Raw genomic sequence first — 19890 nt, 5'->3', positions numbered from 1 at the left:
AACTACCTTACAGAACTCAACAGCCTCTGAGATTACGTGTCTTGTTTTAACATAGTGTGACATTAATACGATATTCAGTAGAGTGGCTTTTGTGGAACACTGAACTTAAGTTCAAATAACGACCCTAAAGTGACAGTTTTCAATCCTGGAGTTTCTGACTTAGTAGGCAATTACAGTTTATTCAACAGACCACAGGTGATTCTGATGCACACCAAGAACTGAGAACCACTGTCCTAATAGTCTAAGGAAAGGTTATATTACACTGGATGTCTTATTTAAGAAAAAGGTGAGATGTAATGTAGAACATGATAGGGTAACGCTGATGTATGTTATATATGAAAGTTATTAAGAGTAAATCCTAAGAGTTCTCATCACAGGAAAAACATTTTTATTTTTTATTTCTTTAATTTTATACCTATATGAGATGGCAGATGTTCACTAAACTTACTGTGATAGTCGCTTCATGATGTATGTAAATCATGCTGTATACCTTAAACTTACACAGTGCTGTGTGTCAATTATATCTCAATAAGGCTGGAAGGAAAAAAACGAAGTGAGAATTTACTATGACCTTTAAATGTGTTCAACGAAACTTGTTTTTAAAATGTTTGTGTATTTGGGGGTAATAGGGAGTATTCACTTTGGCAAAACACTTCAACTCCCAAAAGGAGGGAGGGGGCTAAATGGCATACTGCCAACAGACAGTCTACTCACAGAATAGTATCTTTTGAAACCACACAAATACAATAAATTTATGTAATGACGAATGAAGCAGAATACTCCATGTGGAATGAAATAACGGTAGAAACTCAACAAAGTTAAAGTTATACGAAGAAAAACATCTCATTAGAGTCTGGGCACCAAACCCCTCTCTATGCAGTAGCACCTCCTAAACAAAATAGTTAAACTTATACTCACCTTTCTGAAAAATCAGAGTCTATAAATTCTCTAGCCCGTTTTCTATCACTGAAAAGAAAAAAAGATACCATAAAAAGAACATGCATAAAGAACTTTATTTCATGAATAATTTATTGTAACTTGTCTAATTCCACATTGAAAATATCCAAACACAAAAGTAACAAATATAAAAGATACGTACATGAAATAAAAACTTAAATTTTATCACTGGACAAAGACATCGCAACATGATAGCCACAGTTTGAAATGAACTCAATGAATCTTTAGGGAGGAAAATACTGCAGGTTTATAGAGGAGAAGGCATAGAAAAGTTTTATTTGCTCTGGGAGAAATGACTATAAAAACATTAGATAATCAGACTGCCCCCAGCATACAGCACAGCTGGTGCTGAAAAGAGCCAAACTCTGGTCACCTCCAAAGTCGGCCAACGCTACTGGCACAGGCTTGGCTTTCATTAAATTCTCTCTCAAGGCTATGAAAAAATCCAAGATTTTTAGATCTTAGATCTACATGAGAAATGTTGTTAACGACTGAATAAAGGCAAAGGAATTACAGGTGACTCTGTCACTTCATCTTATTCGATAATGGAAAAGACATTATGTATACACATGAAACTCTTCTGTCTCTGTGTGTATGGCTTACAGCACTCTGCCAGGATTGTTATTTCGTTCATTTCTTTAATATCCTTGAAGCAAGGAGATTCTTACTCAACCAAGATTTACTGTTTGCTAGAACTCACAACTGTAAGTCAATGATAGAACCACCAGTGTGGCATGCCACCTTGGAAACAACTTCTAAAGTGACAAACTAAAACGGAATCATTTATTTTACTATTTCTTTTCTTTTATGGAAGGATGAGATGGTGAAATGATAAGGAGTGGAGAAAGGTTGAATAAAGGTATTTTACAGGTAAAGAAACATAGAGATTTGATACTAAAAGTGGCAAATGAGTAACAAAGAAGGGATACTGATTTAATTGCCCAGTGTTTAAAGGAACGAAGATAAAACTCAATGAAAGTTTTAATATATTTGGGCTCTTTTTCCTAGTTCCTTTTCTGGTTTTAAAGGAAATAAACATGCTGGTTTTAAGGGGAAATTCTGAGTACACACACATGTATATATAAAACTCCTTTCTAATGTTTGTTAAAACAATATAAAATGCAGTTTTTACATCTCCAAAGTGGCTAAATGTCACAATCATAAAAAGTAGTCTTCTTTCAGAGTTGAAGAAAGAAGATTCAGTTACAAGTTATTGTTCTATTTTTCTGTTTAAAAATGGTTGCTCCAGGGATTTCCCTGGTGGTCCAGTGGTTAGGTCTCCACGCTTCCACTGCAGGGGGCACAGGTTAAATCCCTGGTTGGGGAAGTAAGATCCTGCATGCTGTGGTGGTGCAGCCTAATTAATTAATTAATAAAATAAAATAAAATTTAAAATGGTTGCTCCAGAGCTGATTTATATCTAGGATATAAAGTGAAATAAAATAGGTGATCTTAAAGGAAACATATTAGTTTTTAAGAACATAAAACAAGAACAGAAGACAAGATAGTGAGAAAAAAAGATCAGAACTTAAAAAAAAAAGTTTTTAAGAATGGTAATTTGCAGTACCACTCTTACCCAGGGACCCAGCCAGTAGCTTCTGCTATGTGTGTCTGAGTAACCATTGCTGGTGCAGGGGTATATGGACTCCCAATCAGAACACTTCCTGAACTGGTTAGTCTCTGTGGTGTACTTATAATCTGTAAAGTCAGGACAAAGAAAAAAATATTCTTAGTTATTAAGGAAAACCTACAGGCAGAAAATAATGCTGAATGCTAACCTATACACAAGGAGTAAACCTTACTGTCTAAAATGTACTTAATATCAATCATCTAAATATAAGCAATACCTCTGATACATTTATATTCTAAGATCTTAAAGCACAAGTATCCTGAATACTGATATGAAGTCACAATGTAGATTTCAGCAAGTGAACAGCAATTGGGAGGGATTAAGTTGGCAACTGACAACATTTTAAAAATCAGAAAAATGAAAAGCTTTCTTTGAAATTATGGAAACTAATTTCAGTTGAACTCTATTTACTAGAACTGGGGTAACAGCAAATTAATTCTTCACAGTCCACAACATATACAAAGACATAATACAATTTGGATTCTTATACAGATATAATTTTACCTGTTTTTTTCAAGAGCATTTCCTCATGTCATTAAATATTCTTCGAAGACATTTTAAAGACCATAAAACACTCTGTCATGTGGATTAATTATCCCCTATTATTAGATTTTTATGAATATTCAAATATTAAATATTATAAATAATGCTGTGATAAACATTTCTGTAAAATGATATTGGCTTTAATTTCTATTTCCTATGGATAGACTCCAGAAAGGGAATTAATGGAACTAAGGATATGGACTTTTTCAAAAAAATTTTTTTATTTTGGGGATTTCCCTGGTGGCGCAGTGGTTAAGAATCTGCCTGCCAATGCAGGGGACATGGGTTCGAGCCCTAGTCCAGGAAGATCCCACACACCACGGAGCAACTAAGCCCGTGTGCCACAGCTACTGACCCTGCGCTCTAGAGCCCGTGCTCTGCAACAAGAGAAGCCACGGCAATGAGAAGCACGCACACTGCAACGGAGAGTAGCCCCAGCTTGCCGCAAGTAGAGAAAGCCCGTGCATAGCAATGAAGACCCAACACAGTCAAAAATAAATATTTATTTTATTGTTTTTATATATTTTTTGTTTTCTATTTTATTGATTTTCACTTTTTATTATTTGTTTATTTGGGGTTTAATTTGCTCTTTTTTAAAAAATTAATTTATTTTTGGCTGCGTTGGGTCTTCATTGCTGCGCATGGGCTTTCTCTAGTCGCGGTGAGTGGGGGCTACTCTTCCTTGTTGTGCACAGGCTTCTCTTGTTGTGGAACACGGGCTCTAGGCACACGGGCTTCAGTAGTTGTGGTGCGCGGGCTCTGGAGCGCAGGCTCAGTAGTCGTGGTGCATGGGCTTAGCTGCTCCATGGCATGTGGGATCGTCCCGGACCAGGGATGGAACCTGTGTCCCCTGCATTGGCAGGCAGATTCTTGACCACTGCACCACCAGGGAAGTCCAAAGATATGGACTTGTAAAAAACGTTTCTTGATCTGTGTTGCCAAATTGCTTTCCAGGTCTTATAGTTTTCATTGGTGAAAATAATTTGGCACCCTAGTAATATCTTTAAGTATTTTCATAAATAAATAAGTAAATAAATAAATAAATAATAGAATAAAGGCATGCTCCAGGGAATGGGGGTATTAATGGGGCTAGGGAGATGTTACTACATACAAATGCTTAGGAAATGCTTTTAATATGTTAATTCTATAGTTCAAAAAAAACAAAACACAACAAATACTGACAGATGTCTGGAGAATTCTGATTCTCCTAATATACCAAGGATTATTAAAGAGGGCATTCAGAAGTCTGCCTCATGAGAAAATATGAACACTAGACAAGGTGTTTGTACCTCCTAGCCCTGCACATATTCCACACCACCTCCTCACTTCCATTTCAATGCACGATCTTTAAAGGTAGAGAGTGTCTGCGGGGCCTACCATAGTGCTAGGGGACTCTCATAGGAAAGAATCAATAAATATTTATTGAACTGAGACAGAAGACCCAGCTTTTAAAATGATGGAAAAGAGTAGCTTCTTTGTTCATTGATACGCTAGAAAGGATTATATAAAATCCTGTAAGAAAAGGGCATAGTTCTCACCAATCACAGCACCACACACTCAGATGTTCTCTTTCATGCTGACCCTGAGTGTGAGAGCTTGAGAGGGAAATTTTGAGCGTTTGATCAGTCTCTGGTCTACTCTATTCCTAGAACAGGAGTCTCCAGAAAGCAACTTATCTAAGCATTCTGATTTACCCATGAAACAGACTGCATTACTTGTGCAGTATTATTACTAAGGAGTTTTTTATTCATCTGTTATTAGGACCCTACAGGCTTAGTTTTACCTGATTTAAAGGGCTTTGTAGGAAAAAAAGAAAAAAAGAAGACGAAGAAAGGAGGAAGGGAAATAGGACATAGAGAAAAGCTGGTTATCTTTATTGAGAATGACTTTGGAAATAAATTGTTATGTTCTACTCTATTTTTCTTCCTTAATGTCAGATTGTCAGCTGCTATTCTTTCCTGATCTGAGAGGGATGAGCAATACTCTGTTCCTTTCTCTTAGCACAGGGCCTGGGAAGTCCTTAACAAACGTTTCATGAACGAACAAACTGGTGGGATGCTCGACTTGAATTGGAACCACAAGTTAGAAATCCTTATGAGACGCAATGAGTTCTTAAACTAGGACAGTGACAGTGACTGAGCCTTAAGAAACAAAATCAAAGGGAAGTCAACGAACACAGGAAAATTAGTTCACATAGGTGATAAGTCACATATGCGCTATAAAACCGAACCTTAATTTTGAAATCCCAAACTAAAATAGTATTCAGTTAATCTGATAAGGAAAATGAACATTTATTTTAAATTTAAGTCTTCCTCACCTCCCCACAAAAAAACCAGACATCCTTAACTTAAATGTAATCATGTGGTTTCTTTGACAATAGATTACAGTTAGCCATAAATCAAATAGCAACTGAACCTCATTCTGAAGATTTTCTTATGTACTACTGCCATCTACAGTAAGAAAAGCCAAGAGAGAATCTATACTCTGAAAAGAAAGACTCTATATAACTATAAAGTGTTATATTAAAGGATTTCATTATTTGACAAAATTTTCATTTTCACTGTAAGAAACAAGCAATTTTTAACCATGTTAAAATAATCATGAGATTATCTTATATAAAAAACCAGATACCTTTTTTTTTCTTTTTAAACTTTTTATTTTGTATTGGAATAAAGCTGATTAACAATGTTGTGATAGTTTCAGGTGCACAGCAAAGGGACTCAGCCATGCATATACATGTACCCATTCTCCCCTCCCATAAAACCAGATACCTTTAAGAAAAGAGCACGTATCCCAAAGTGAAACAGTTACTGCTAAACTAGCTTCTAGAAACACAGAAAACAACTTTTTCTTGAGGCCTTTTGAAATTTCTATCTACCATGAAGATTTGGCTTCCAAAGGGACATGTAAAATTTAAAGGGCAAGTAGAGAAAGACAACTGTAAGAAGGAAACAGGTGAGGTTTCATTTAAGAATTTTCTAACAAAAAATTTTTTAAAATCATGGATGAGAGATTGAATGTGAGGGAACAACATTCAAAAGAGACAAGCAAGAGGAGAGAGTGGCTCTCGCTGGGGTTCCACGATATATTAGGAAATCAAAAAGAAAACTCTGATTCCTGCCTAGGGACTAAAAACTACAAAAAGCACCTCAGAATTCGGAAGACAAATGAAGGTCTTGGGCTGGCCTGTTTCAAAGGAGAGGCCGAAATCTTCTCTCTGTCTGACCTTTGCTTTGCTGATTCTGAGGTTTGCAGTAATTGGGTACGTCCTATACAGGACTCCTTATCACTGTCAGAACTGAAGTGTGTAAAGGCTTACATGTACATTAGTTTAAACTGACAATGGGAAGAACAATTATGTTTCTAAAAGAGGAATTCAAATTTGAGCCATAGCAGCATCACTGAAATACCAAGAGGAAACAGTCTTTCAAAATAGAAGAGTGCTGTAAGAGTCAAAGTCAAGAAAGTTCACATCTGTTTGTTTAATTTTGATGTTTATATAATCACATCTCAAAATACCGACTTTCAAGTCAGGTGTATAATCTCATTTGCACCTCCTGTAGTGGCTGGTGAGGGGCAAATGCTTAGCAAACGTTTGAAAATACACCCTGAACTACCTTGAAATGCAGATATTCACCTGAGCTTAAGTTTCTAAGAGGCTTGGAGCTAGATTACATTCTTCTCATAGTTACAGTATTGTGCAACATCTTTAGCTCGGATTCTGCAGATGATTAACAGTCCTCAAGGGATCAAGAAAAATGTTGTGTCTAGAATGGCTTAAGATCTCAAAGACTTTCTGAAGCCATTCAGAATGTTAAAAGAGATTTCTGTCTAAATTGTGCATTTAACATAGTCCACAGTACCGTACATTACAAACAAAATTTATGCTTATTGCTTTATAGATAAGAGGATGTAAACACTAACAATGAAGAGTTACTGTTCAAATGTTTACATACTTTTGCTAATGGTGGGTGAGGCCATTTAAATTAGGTATAGTTTTTAGATTAGCTGCATGCAACTCTGTTTATAAATAAAGCTTTCTTAAAAGTGCTATATACTTTAAGCTCTAGCATAATTAATGGAATACCTTCAGAGAAACAGTTAAATACTTTCCATTTTAATTCATTATTTCTACTGCTAAAGATTAAAATGAACTGGTGAGTTGTTTCTTCCTAAATGTCCTTTCATCAAAGAGTTTCAAATTAGTAGCTCCAAATATAGATTAACTGTTGGGTCATACTCAATTTATATGATATTCAATTTATATGAGATTACACGGTTTAGTGCAGTAAAGGCTATTTTACAAGAAAAAGGAGAACATAAAACATAACAGATTTCAAATCAATTTAATCGAACAACTGAAAACAAGAGAAGTCTCATATAGGGAGCAAAAACCTTAATATTAACACATTCAGAATCCACAGATTCAAGTACGTGAAAATTGAACATTGAAGAGTATAACGACTTTCTTTTTCGTAAGACTAATCAGTTACATTCAGGTAAAAACAAAACTTTAAAAAATAAGTGACTGAGATAAGAAATTAACTGGAATATCTGACCAAGCATCTTTGGTACAACTCTCCTTTAAATAAGTCTTGCCTAAGCAAAGTTTCAAGTCCTAAGATATGATGATTTTCTTACCATTTGGGGTCCAACATTCACATTTATTGGTCCTAAGGTTTTTGGTAAAATCTTTGTTGGTGAGTTGGTGCTGGAAACTGGAAATGCAACAAATGAAACGTTACCTGAAATTATATCAAAACACTCGGTTAATGTTCTGCAATATCAAGGCCACCTTCTACCTATCTATGCATCCATGGTCCTAACCAGCTGTGCTTAAGTAATCTATAATTATCTTAATAAGGAAGTTAAGACCAAAGAGCCATACTGAAAAGCCAACCAACTATTGCTTTGTTGTAGTGAGAACAATTAATTCTGCAGAACAGCACACCTGTAAAATAAATAGTCCAGTCTGTCTGACAACTACCGGACATTGGTTTTTTAGAGGAAAAGTTGGCTTTTTAGAGGAAAGTTGGTTTATCTGACAACTACTGGACATTAAGTTGGTTTTCTAGAGGAAAAAACATTTTGAGAGTTCATAATGCACATCATAGTTTATATCAGAGTTGAGAATTCCAGTTAGATCTTTATTAGAAATCACAGAACAAAAATAAATGCATGAAGTATAACATGAAATAAAATAAGTATCTTTAGAATTTCTTTACAGTATAACATTTTATACTAAAAGCTAACATGTTTTCAAAATGTTCAGTTGGCAGTGTTCTGAGATTTTTATCACAGTGGAGAAATAAATGATGCCACCTAGTTTCTGATGGTGGAAACTATGAGATCTGTATAGTGTTTTCAAGTGATTTCAACAATTATATTTCAAATTAAGGTAGCAAAATGCCTTCCCCCCAAATGAAAAGCCAACCAATAATTTTCTGAACTACCATGTCAACTACTTAACTTCTCTGGACAAACTTCAGTTTACCAATGTTCCTCTTAGAAGATAAGAGTGTAATCCAATATAACAAAGGAGATCACACAGGAAGTGCGTGAAAGAGGGTCAATATTGAAACTCTGGGGAAAAAACAACATTTAAGAGCAGGACCAGAAAGGCACCTCCTTCTCACTCTCCCTCCCCCTTCCTGAGCTCCCCCAAAGCTTGCCCAACTCTTGAATGCCCTTCTCTTATCTCCTAACTCTCAGTAGGTCTCCTGCAGTAAGGAACTCAGGCCACCAGGCTCTTCTTCCTCAACCTGGGAACTTACCAGCACCCTCACATATTTTTATTTCTCTCTGAGTGGAAGATTCTCATATAAATTACTTCTTTCATGTCTGCTCTGCACTTCCTGTCTTCTCAGGGAACTCATGCATCAATTATTTACTCTGTCTTCTGAGTTTTCAACTATACTACCGGTTCCTTCCCTCAGCTTCTCTCTCTGCCCCTCTGCCTTGTATTATTTCCCCTCAAATTCTACACTTCAAAATCAAATTCTTTATCTTTCTCATGCCCACTCAGCAAGGCCCAGTAACCCAAATCTGCTTCTCCTTCTTGGTATAGATCATCATGCACCCAGTGACCCGAACCAGAAACCATCAACCCCTCCTTATTCAACCAACTACCACATCCTACTTGTTACCTTCTTACCCTGGTTCCTTTATATTGCTGGTGCTTGTTTAATTTGGAACTTTATCAAATCCGGTTTGAAAACAGTTACTCTCTAATCCAGAGGTTCACAACCCTGGCTGTGCAATGGAATTATCTAGGAAGCCATAAAAAATGCCAGTGCCTGGGTCTTACCCCCAGAGCTTCTGATATAATTGAACTGGAGTCAACCTGGGCACCAGACTGTTAAAGTTCTCCAGATAGTTCCAAGGTGCAGCCAGAGCTGAGCCCCACTTCCCCGACTGGGTATCCAAACAGCTTTCCTACCCCTCTGCACATCTGTGACAAACCAGTCTTTCCACGGATGAAACTGTGCTGGACACTCCCCTATTTAAGGCCTTCAGAGATTCCATGACACTTCCTAAATGCCTCTCAGACTCCTCACATGACACACAAGCTCCCGTTTGGAGATCTCACCCCGCCTCCCTTCCCAGTTTCATCTTCAGCTACTCTGTCCACATGCACCCTAGGCTCCCATCAGATTAAATACTTTGCAGTTCCAGGAAGGCCCCAGGTCAACCACTCCAGCTTTGATGCACACTCTTCCTTCTGCTGGGAAGTCTCTCTCTACTGGGACAAGGCCTACCTTCCAGCACTTCAAAATGGTACTCCTTACCATTTTCTGAGAAATCACCAAGTTCCAGGGTCTGCTCTAGAGGCTTCCCATATATACATCATCTCATTAATGCTTAGGAGAACAGTGAGACATATATTATTGATGACTCCATTTTACACATGAAATTAACACGGAGTGAGGTTAAACAGTCTGTACAAGGTCCCACAGGCAGTAAAGGGCCATAGCTCCACCTCCGAAGCTTCTGCTGTCTGTGTCACCTCCCCCTTATTAGGCGTCTCCAGCCTCTAGGGTCTAGGTCTTGGATGCCCTTCTTCTGGCTTTTCATAAAACCTATTATTATCTACTTGTAATTCTACTATAAGTAGGCTATGTTGTCAGCTTTGTATCCTAGCACCTGGTTTAGTCCCTGGCCCCAAAGAGGTACAGGAAACAATAAAAACTGTTGGATTTGCACAGATTGGAGCTATTACCTTTCCTAATCTGGATGCCATGCTTCCTGTAATGTAGCCTAAATTGTATCTTTTGTTACTTTTTAACAGGTGAAATAAATTTAAACACCAGGTCCTTTGTTTATTGTTTTTAAACATGACTGACCAACTGGTATTAGCAAATAGTTTCCTTTCTCTGTAACTGTGCAACTGATCTTTTATACAACATGCCTCTACGTTATCAAATACGGTTTGATATTTATAACCCAAATACGGTTATTCACCTGTTTAAGAATTCACTTAACTGGAGAATACTAATTTATAATTCCAGAGGGAGGAACAGGTCTGTAATTGATAGACATGTGCCATAAACTCAGTCCTAGACAGGAGGGGAAACACCACCGATCCATGTGAGGAAGAACCCAGCCATGATAAAGTCTGGCTCTCAGATGTGTTTTTTTTTTTTTTTTTTTTGCGGTACGCGGGCCTCTCACTGTTGTGGCCTCTCTTGTTGCGGAGCACAGGCTCCAGACGTGCAGGCTCAGCGGCCATGGCTCACGGGCCCAGCCGCTCCGCGGCATGTGGGATCTTCCCAGACCGGGGCACGAACCCGCATCCCCTGCATCGGCAGGCGGACTCTCAACCACTGCGCCACCAGGGAAGCCCTCAGATAGTTTTTTAAAATGACCTTAAGGCTGCTGAATGTTTAAGATGAGATCATCTGTGATACACCATATTAGAAACAAAAGCCAAAAACTTACAAAAAACAGTGAAGCAAGAAACATACAAAAAAAAAAAAAAGATAATTAAGGTTAGGGAATAACCCTAAATTGAAACTTAACAGTAAAGACAAACTAAGAATATAAAACTTAGGTCAAAAACAGAAACAAGAGGGACTTCCCTCGGTGGAACAGGGGTTAAGAATCCGCCTGCCAATGCAGGGGACACGGGTTCGAGCCCTGGTCTGGGGAGATCCCAAACGCCGCAGAGCGACCAAGTCCGTGTGCCACAGCTACTGAGCCTGCACTCTAGAGGCCACTCTTCACAACAAGAGAAGCCACCGCAATGAGAAGCCCGCGCACTGCAACCGAAGAGTAGCCCCTGCTCGCCACAACTAGAGAAAGCCTGCGCATAGCAACGAAGACCCAACGCAGCCATAAATCAATCAGTAAATAAATTAATTAATTTTTAAAAAATTAAATTAAAAAAAACAAAGGGCTTCCCTGGTGGTGCAGTAGTTAAGAATCCGCCTGCCAATGCAGGGGACACGGGTTCAAGCCCTGGTCCAGGAAGATCCCACATGCCACAGAGCAACTCAGCCCGTGCACCACAACTACTGAAGCCTGTGTGCTCTAGAGCCCGCGTGCTGCAACTGCTGAGCACGAGTATTGCCCGTGCTCTGCAACAAGAGAAGCCACCACGATGACAAGCCTGCGCACTGCAACGAAGAGTAGCCCCCGCTCGCCACAACTAGAGAAAGCCTGCGTGCAGCAACGAAGACCCAACGCAACCAAAAATAAATAAATAAATAAATTTAAATCTTAAAAAAAATAGAAAAACCTCGTTAAAGCCAGATCTGTCATGGCAGTTAATATCAAAGAATTTAGATGGAACTTAATAAACCTAAAAAATTGATTCTGAAGTGTTTCTGGAAGAGTAAAGACAGAGAACAGCCAAGAAAATTTTGAAAAAAGGAATAATGGGGAAGAGAGGAACTGTAGCCTCGCAGATTTCAGAATTATTACATAGCTAAAGGGACTGAAATCATGTGACACTGGCTAAGATGCAGACAAAGAAATTGACAAAACAGAAGTTAAAGTCCAAAATTTACTTCATTTATACATGAAAATTTTATATATGGTAAATAGCTTTTCAAATGAATGGAGAAAGGGTAGATTACTTAAGAAATGTTGTTGAGACAAGAAACTGTCCATTTGGATAAAAAAACCCCTTAGATTTCTCATCTTTCACAAAAATAAATCCCAGAAAGACCAAATGCTTAAATATAAAAATTAAACATTCCAGGCATGTTACAGAATTCAGAAATCTTAAGTGAAAACAGACTGACAGATTTGACTACCTAAAAATAAATATTTTCTAAACAGCAAAAGACCCAATACACTTAAGACAAATCTCAGACTTGGTAAACAAATTTGCACAGGAATAGATGCTTAGTTTTAAAAATAAATAATTCACACACACAAAAAGAAACTTTTTAATGTACCAGATTGGTAAAGATTAAGAAGTCTGATAACGTCCTGAGTTGGTAAAGATGTGGCAAAATGGGTGCATTTAAAAAATATTTAGGGAATTCCCTGGTGGTCCAGTGGTTAGGACTCCCTGCTTCCACTGCAGGGGGGGCACGGGTTCGATCCCTGGTCGGGGAACTAAGATCCCGCATGCCGTGCAGTGAGGCCAAAAATTTTAAAAATAAAAAAATAATAGATTAAAAAAATATTTACTTGGCACCTACTGTATGCCAAGTACTAATGCTAAGTGCTACGGATACTCAGGTCAAGTGAACTGTCCACTGCAGTCAAGGGGCTAACACTATTGGAGAGCCTTTCTGGATGGCAGTCCGACAGCGTAATTAGAGAGGAGTTTGAGGATTGTGTGTTAGAGTATAAATTTTTAAGTAAGGGCTTTATAAGCAATTATACACATTTTAAAGGCTCTTTCTACCTCAACAAATAATCTTTCAACTGCCCTCTGCTGCCTAAGTGGCAAGGTGATCCCTGGCCTCTGCAACAACATCTCAGTTAATAATGGGTATACCCTCTGACCAGCAATTCCTCTGCGGGATGTGTATCCTAATAATCTGAGCAGATGAGAAGAGTTACACATGTCCTAGGATTGCAGCACTGTGGATAAAAGCAAAACCCTGGAAACAATTTAAATGTTTAAACATCTTTGGTACATGCATATGATGGGATATTATAAAGTCCCTAAAAAAATTACAAGTATGTATTGCCATGGAAGAATGTTCCCATTATAAGACAGGATGATTAAATGGTATGATTCCATTTACCTTAAAAACTACATATACACATACGTTTACATACGCATAAAGAGTCTGGCAAGATAACAATAATAGAGGTTAGCTCTGGGTGAGTAGTATGGAGAAGTGTTTTACTTTGTTTTATACTTTATTACTAATAAAGTTTTATGAACATGCATGCACCTGTTTTATAATGGGAAAAGCTATTGCCATTCTGAAGGGAAAAAAAGACAGTGACAGAGAATCAGCCACAGCTGCTGAAACAAGGTGACGATCTATAAATGAAGTACCTGCGTTTTAGAATTAGCAAAAATGAAATCTGTTTTAGAAGCGGTTCAAGGGGCTCTGCTGGGATTTCAGTAATCGTAATATCCAGAAATAATAGCCACGTGTTTAGACACAGTTTGCTTTCATCGAATCAACTAGGTTCAGCAGCAGAAATATAATTTTTTGGACTCAAAAGGACATTTAAATAGGTTATAAACATCCAGTCTCCTGAAATTTCAGCCACATTAGGAGTAAACCAAACCAAGTCTAAACAATTTTTCTTAAGTACCTGGCCTTAATTCATAGCCCCGTGGCAACAGGGTCCTGACACTGTCCAAAAGCCAATGCCTGACACTTGATATATTTATTAAAAACAAAACTTTAAAGACCTGCCTGGATTTTGGTGCTGGCAGCTCCCTGAATTAACTAAAATGAGATCGATCACCTAGGAAAGGGGCTAAGAAAAGCTAACACTTACGCCAAACCCTGCGCAGGCACAAAATTTCGGCTCAAATTTTATTTTGATCTCTTGAGTAACTGGAATCCTTCTGTTTTCCATTAGAATTGTCCAGACACCAAAGACTTCTTTCACTCATAATCCTTTGGGGGGTTTCAGTTATAGTTAATCACCTTCAATATGTCCAATTAAAATGAAAAATTCAGTCAAATAATTGTGGTTTGTCTACATGAAGCCAACATAAATTATTTTTCACAGTACTGACCTGCTGGGGGAAAAATTATTTTTGGCCTGAATAAGCTTTGGGGAAGATCTTCACCCAAGCCTATATCACATTCTCCCAGAAGAACCTAATTAGTAACTTATTATAGGAAAGAATATGCTTATTTTATGGGTTTCTAAATACCTCAAATCAGAAGTAGTGTATATCCCATATATACAGGGTCCAAACTTCACAGGACAAGGTAAACTTACAGCCCTAAAGATAAGTTTAAAAAGTTTAAAAATGACCTACATTGGGCTTCCCTGGTGGTGCAGTGGTTAGGAATCCGCCTGTCAATGCAGGGGACACGGGTTCGAGCCCTGATCTGGGAAGATCCCACATGCTGCAGAGCAGCTAAGCCCGTGTGCCACAACTACTGAGCCTGCGCTCTAGAGCCCGCGAGCCACAACTACTGAGCCCGTGTGCCGCAACTACTGAGCCCGCGTGCCACAACTACTGAGGCCCACGTGCCTAGAGCCTGTGCTGCACGGCAGGAGAAGCCACTGCATTAAGAAGCCTGCACACCACAACAAAGAGTGGCCCCCACTCACTGCAACTAGAGAAAGCCTGCGCACAGCAACAAAGACCCAACACAGCCAAAAATAAATAAATAAAATAAATTTATTTGAAAAAAAATGACCTACATTGTGGTGGTGTATGTATGTATTTGTCAAACTCGGAGAACTCTAGGCTAAAAAGGGTTAATTCTACTATATACATGTAAAATATACCTTAATTTAAAAAATGGGAAAAAGTGACCTAGGCAATTTCATTATTTATTAGTAAGAAGCTAATTACAGATTATACAATCCTCTTGCTTTTCCTCTTCTGTTACCTTCTGCTATCTACTTTTAAAATTTATTTTATAAACAGGTAGTTCATGGATTTGTCTAAATTACATCCCTCCAGCTACCTTCTCTTTTGAAAACTTCCTGCATCATCACAATCTTTCCCCTTCTGCTGGGTCATTCTTACCAGCACATAAACATGCATTTTTTCTTTCATCTTAAAAACAAAACACAAAACAACTTTTATTAACCATACACAGCTCTCCAGCTACCAACTCTTTTCTGTTGCGCTCTACAGCAAAACTCATAAAATCTGTCAACATCTGCTGTGTCCACTTCTCCACTCTGTTTTCTTTAACCCACTCCCATTCCCGCCCCTCGGCTTCACTGAAACAGCTCTTGCCAAGATCACCTCCACGTTGCTAAATCCAATGGTCAATTCTCAGTTTTCAACTTAACCTTAACCTACCAGCCATATCTGATACTTTTTAAAAACACACCTTCTGGGTTTTTCTGGTGGCGCAGTCATTGAGAGTCCGCCTGCCGATGCGAGGGACGCGGGTTCGTGCCCTGGTCCAGGAGGATCCCATGTGCCGCGGAGCGGCTGGGCCCGTGAGCCATGGCCGCTGAGCCTGCGTGTCCGGAGCCTGTGCTCCGCAGCAGGAGAGGCCACAGCGGTAAGAGGCCCGCGTACCGCAAAAAAAAAAAAACAAACAAAAAAATAAACAAAAACACACCTTCTTTTCAAACACTCTCCACTTGGCATCCAAACCTCCGTTCTCTCTTGGTTCTCCTCCAAACCCACTGGTTTCTCCTTCTCGGTCTTGGTGGCTGGATCCTCCTCTCTAAAACCATTCGGGAGCCCCTTACATCGGTCCTCCGACTATTCTCTGTCAACTCTTCCTCACTAGGTGGTCTGACAGCTCCCATGTATATTTCTCCAGATTAAACCTCTCGCCCAAACTTCAGATTCATGTATCCAACTGTCATTTCAAATATCTCCATTCTGATGTTTAACAGGCATCTCAAACTTAACATTCTCAAAATATAATTCCTGACTGTTCCCCATCCCACCCAGAAACCTCCTTCTCCCATCTCTCTCTTCATCTCATTAAATGTCAACTCCATTCTTCAACTGTTTAGACCAAAAGAGATCACTGTTGACCTTCTCTTATAGCCTACATACAATCCATTAATAAATCCTATTGGTCCTATCTTTAAAAATGTATCCTGAATAGAAAACAAACTAGTGGTTGCCAGTGGGGAGGAAGGAGAGGGACAATATAGGGGTGGGGGAGTGCGAGGCACAAATTATTGGGTGTAAGATAGGCTCAAGGGTGTATTGTACAACACAGGGAACATAGCTAATGTCTTGTAGTATCTGTTCATGGAAAGTAACCTTTAAAAATTGCATATTGGGGCTTCCCTGGTGGCGCAGTGGTTGAGAAGCTGCCTGCCAATGCAGGGGACACGGGTTCGAGCCCTGGTCTGGGAAGATCCCACATGCCACGGAGCAACTAGGCCCGTGAGCCACAACTACTGAGCCTGCACGTCTGGAGCTTGTGCTCCGCAACAAGAGAGGCCGCGACAGTGAGAGGTCCGCGCACCGCGATGAAGAGTAGCCCCCGCTCGCCGCAACTGGAGAAAGCCCTCGCACAGAAACGAAGACCCAACACAGTCAAAAATAAATAAATAAATTTATTTTTTTTTAAAAATTGTATATACTAAAAAAAAAAGGTAGATGGCCAATGTAAAAACAAAAACAAAAAACCAACCCCAAACAATCTATGTAGCAAGAGGTGGCTGTGTCAGAACATTGCTGGTTTACATTTATGATGGTGGTCCTTATTTTAAATTTTTCCTTAGTTCTTTGCTATATGTCTGTATCCATATCCACAATAAAAATGATTTAATGTTTACAAAAAATAAAATAAAATGTTATCTGGAATATAACCACTTCTCATCCACTCCACTGCTACCACTATGATCCAAGTCACCATTTCTAGACTGAATTATTGCAATATCTTCCTGATTCATCCACCTGTCCTGCATTAGGCCCACCTCACCCCACAAAACTACTCCCAAGCCTTCCGATACAGTAGTCACTAGGTCAGAGGCTATAAAGCATGACTTTAGTAGTTAGTACAACTGAGGACCTAATTTCTAAACGTATTTAATTTTAACGAATTTAAATTTAAAAATTGAAGCAGTATAAAATATTTTCCCATTAAAAACAGCATTATTGTTTTGGTAGTACTACATTTCACCTCAATTGTTGAAAATTTAACATCTAAACAGAAATGTGCTCTAAGTGTAAAATACAGATTTTCAAGGCTAAGTAATCAAAACCTAACTCTCTAAAAATTTGATTATACTGATTACATGTTCAATGATAATGTTTCGGATATTGGATTAAATAAAATCTATCATTCAAATTTATTTTACCTGTTTCTTTCTACCTTTTTAAATGTGGCTACTAGAAAATTATAAATTATGCGACTTACATTATCCTACTGAACAGCACTGCTGTTCACAGCGGTCAGAGTGATCCTGCTTTGTGGAGTAATTCTCTTTCAGCTCTCCAGTGGGCTTTGCATCTCAGTCTGTGTGATGGTTTACAGAGCCCTGTGTCACCTGACCCCTCCTTTCTGACCTCATCAACTGTCAAATCTCTCCCTTCAATCCACTACATTCACCCAGGCCTCTTTGTGGTTCCTCAAACCATGACAAGCAAATTTCTACCTCGTGGCCTTTGTCCTTAAAAGTTTCCTCTGCCAGTAACTTTCTTCCCGCAGATAGCTACATGCCTTATTCCCCAGCTTCCTTGAAGACTGTGCTCAGCTGTCAGTGTATCAGAGATGCCTGATCACCCTACATCAGCACTTCTTCACTTACTATGACTTTCCGCCAGAGTACTTATCTGTATATGATGTACTGCAAATTTATATTTACTTGCTTACAATCATATAAGCACCCACTCTCAGAATGTTAAGTTCTATAAGAACAGGGGATTTGTTATCTTATTCACCGCTGTATCTCCAGCACCTAGCACAGTGCCTGGGACATAGCATAGTTCGACAAATATTTGTTGGATGGATGAATGAATGAATGAATACACAAATACATGAATGTCTGCATGGAAGCATGTGATACAAATTCCGGAGACAGGAGTATACAGTTAAACTAAGTCTCCTCTCGTCCCCGACCACCACCTAACCATTCCCTTCCCTAGTGACAGCTACTGGTGCCAGTTCATATATAACCTTTCAGAAATACACTAGGCATATACAAACATATATGCAATACATATCCTTTTCTCCTTACACATATGGTTTGCATATCAGTTTGCATGTTGCTTTTTTACCACTTAACAATACTATACCTATTTTAGATGTCTTTCCATACTACGTACATACATATGTAATTTTGCTTCAATATTTACTTCATTAGCTATGTAATACTTCTTTTTACGGCTCTAGCAGCTTATCTGAGTCCCTTAATAATGGAAAGCTTTTAGTGTTACAAACATGATTAACAGTAAAATCTTTTATTACTACAAGTAATATTGCAATGACTACACATATGTCTTTACACACATTGGTTGTACCAACTGGCTGTAACAATTCACCCTGTTCAGAAATGTATGAAATGTATTCATTTCCACATATCCTTACCAACTCAGTGTGTTATCAAACTTTATTGTTGTCAATCTTTAGGTTAAAAATAGTATCTCACATTGATTTTATTTTGGTTTTATTATTATGAATAAGACTGACGTGTTTCGTTTAAAAGTCATCTAAATTTTCCTTCCTGAGAATTATGACCAACTTTCTATTGGCTATTGATGATTTGTTTTATTGGTTGACCCTCTTTAAATATCGAAGGAATAAGAGTATTCTTTGTTATACCTGCTGAAAATATTTTTCCCAATTTGACATTTGTCTTTGGCTTTTATATATGATTTTCTTTCCACATTTTAAAAGAATGCTGTCCATCTCATAGTTCTTTCCTTTTATGACTTTAGTGCCATTAAAAAGGTCTGTGAGTCTGTTTAAATATAAAAATAAAGGAGGTTGGAGTAACTGCAAAGTTTATTTATTTATCTTCGCTTCCCACCCTGGAGCTGCACGTTATACATGGGTGTGCTATGTTTTACTCATCTTACAGGTTTGGTATTTCCAGTTGGATATGCTGTTCTTTGAATTTAATTATCATTCGTTACATATTAAAGTCTGTATTAAACATCCCGCATGTTTTCTTATAATCCTTCGATGCCTTCATTTTAAATTTTACATCCTTGACCATCTGGAATTTATTTGATGTGAGAAGCGAATGATCCAATTTATTTTTCCTAAATGGCTACTTTTAATGAGTAATCTACTCCCCCTCCCCCATGCTAACATGAAAGTCTACCTTATTGACTTTCTATTTGCTCCACTGATCTGCCTACTTATGTGACAGTATCATGTGCTTCACTTCATCCACAATTAACATTTCAAACAGAGAATAAGGAGACTCAGAAGAAGAAAAGTGTCAAGCATCTCTTTCCTTCCCACACTACCTTTTAATTATTTGTTAATAACTGTTTTAAAGGACTATCGATCAGTTTCAAATACAGTACTAATGAGGTCAAGTCCCAGGCCGGTTCTGGAATAGGCCCATTCATTTTGCAAAGAGCAAAGATTCCACAACCTTCAGACTATATTTCTAATTTCAGCCGGCCATCTAGAAAGCAACATATGTCACTGAAGAGAGAGTAAAGTAGGCGGAACAATATGATGGCTCAGGGGATATCTATCACCTTTATTTGA

General features: G+C 38.3%; 1 protein-coding gene across 10 annotated transcripts in view; it reads right to left on the bottom strand.

The window, feature by feature from the left end:
* TFDP2 (transcription factor Dp-2) overlaps positions 1-19890 on the bottom strand; it is a 162899-nt gene that overhangs the window by 44330 nt on the left and 98679 nt on the right. For 7 of the 10 annotated variants that reach the window (XM_060298528.2, XM_030873314.2, XM_030873315.2 and 4 more), the window contains 3 exons: positions 7772-7875; positions 2534-2655; positions 919-966 (listed from right to left, as the gene is read on the bottom strand). In XM_060298528.2, coding sequence (XP_060154511.1) covers positions 919-966; positions 2534-2655; positions 7772-7774 — 173 coding nt within the window. In that variant the 5' untranslated portion in view covers positions 7775-7875. The remainder of the gene's footprint in view (positions 1-918; positions 967-2533; positions 2656-7771; positions 7876-19890) is intronic. The other 3 variants (XM_030873316.2, XM_060298524.2, XM_060298525.1) reach the window with 1 other exon arrangement.

The sequence above is a fragment of the Globicephala melas genome, chromosome 4 (genome assembly GCF_963455315.2).
Source record: "Globicephala melas chromosome 4, mGloMel1.2, whole genome shotgun sequence".
Lineage (NCBI taxonomy): Eukaryota > Metazoa > Chordata > Mammalia > Artiodactyla > Delphinidae > Globicephala > Globicephala melas.
The sequence above is the reverse complement of the archived record's forward strand: the minus strand, read 5'-3'. Positions and strand labels throughout refer to the sequence as shown.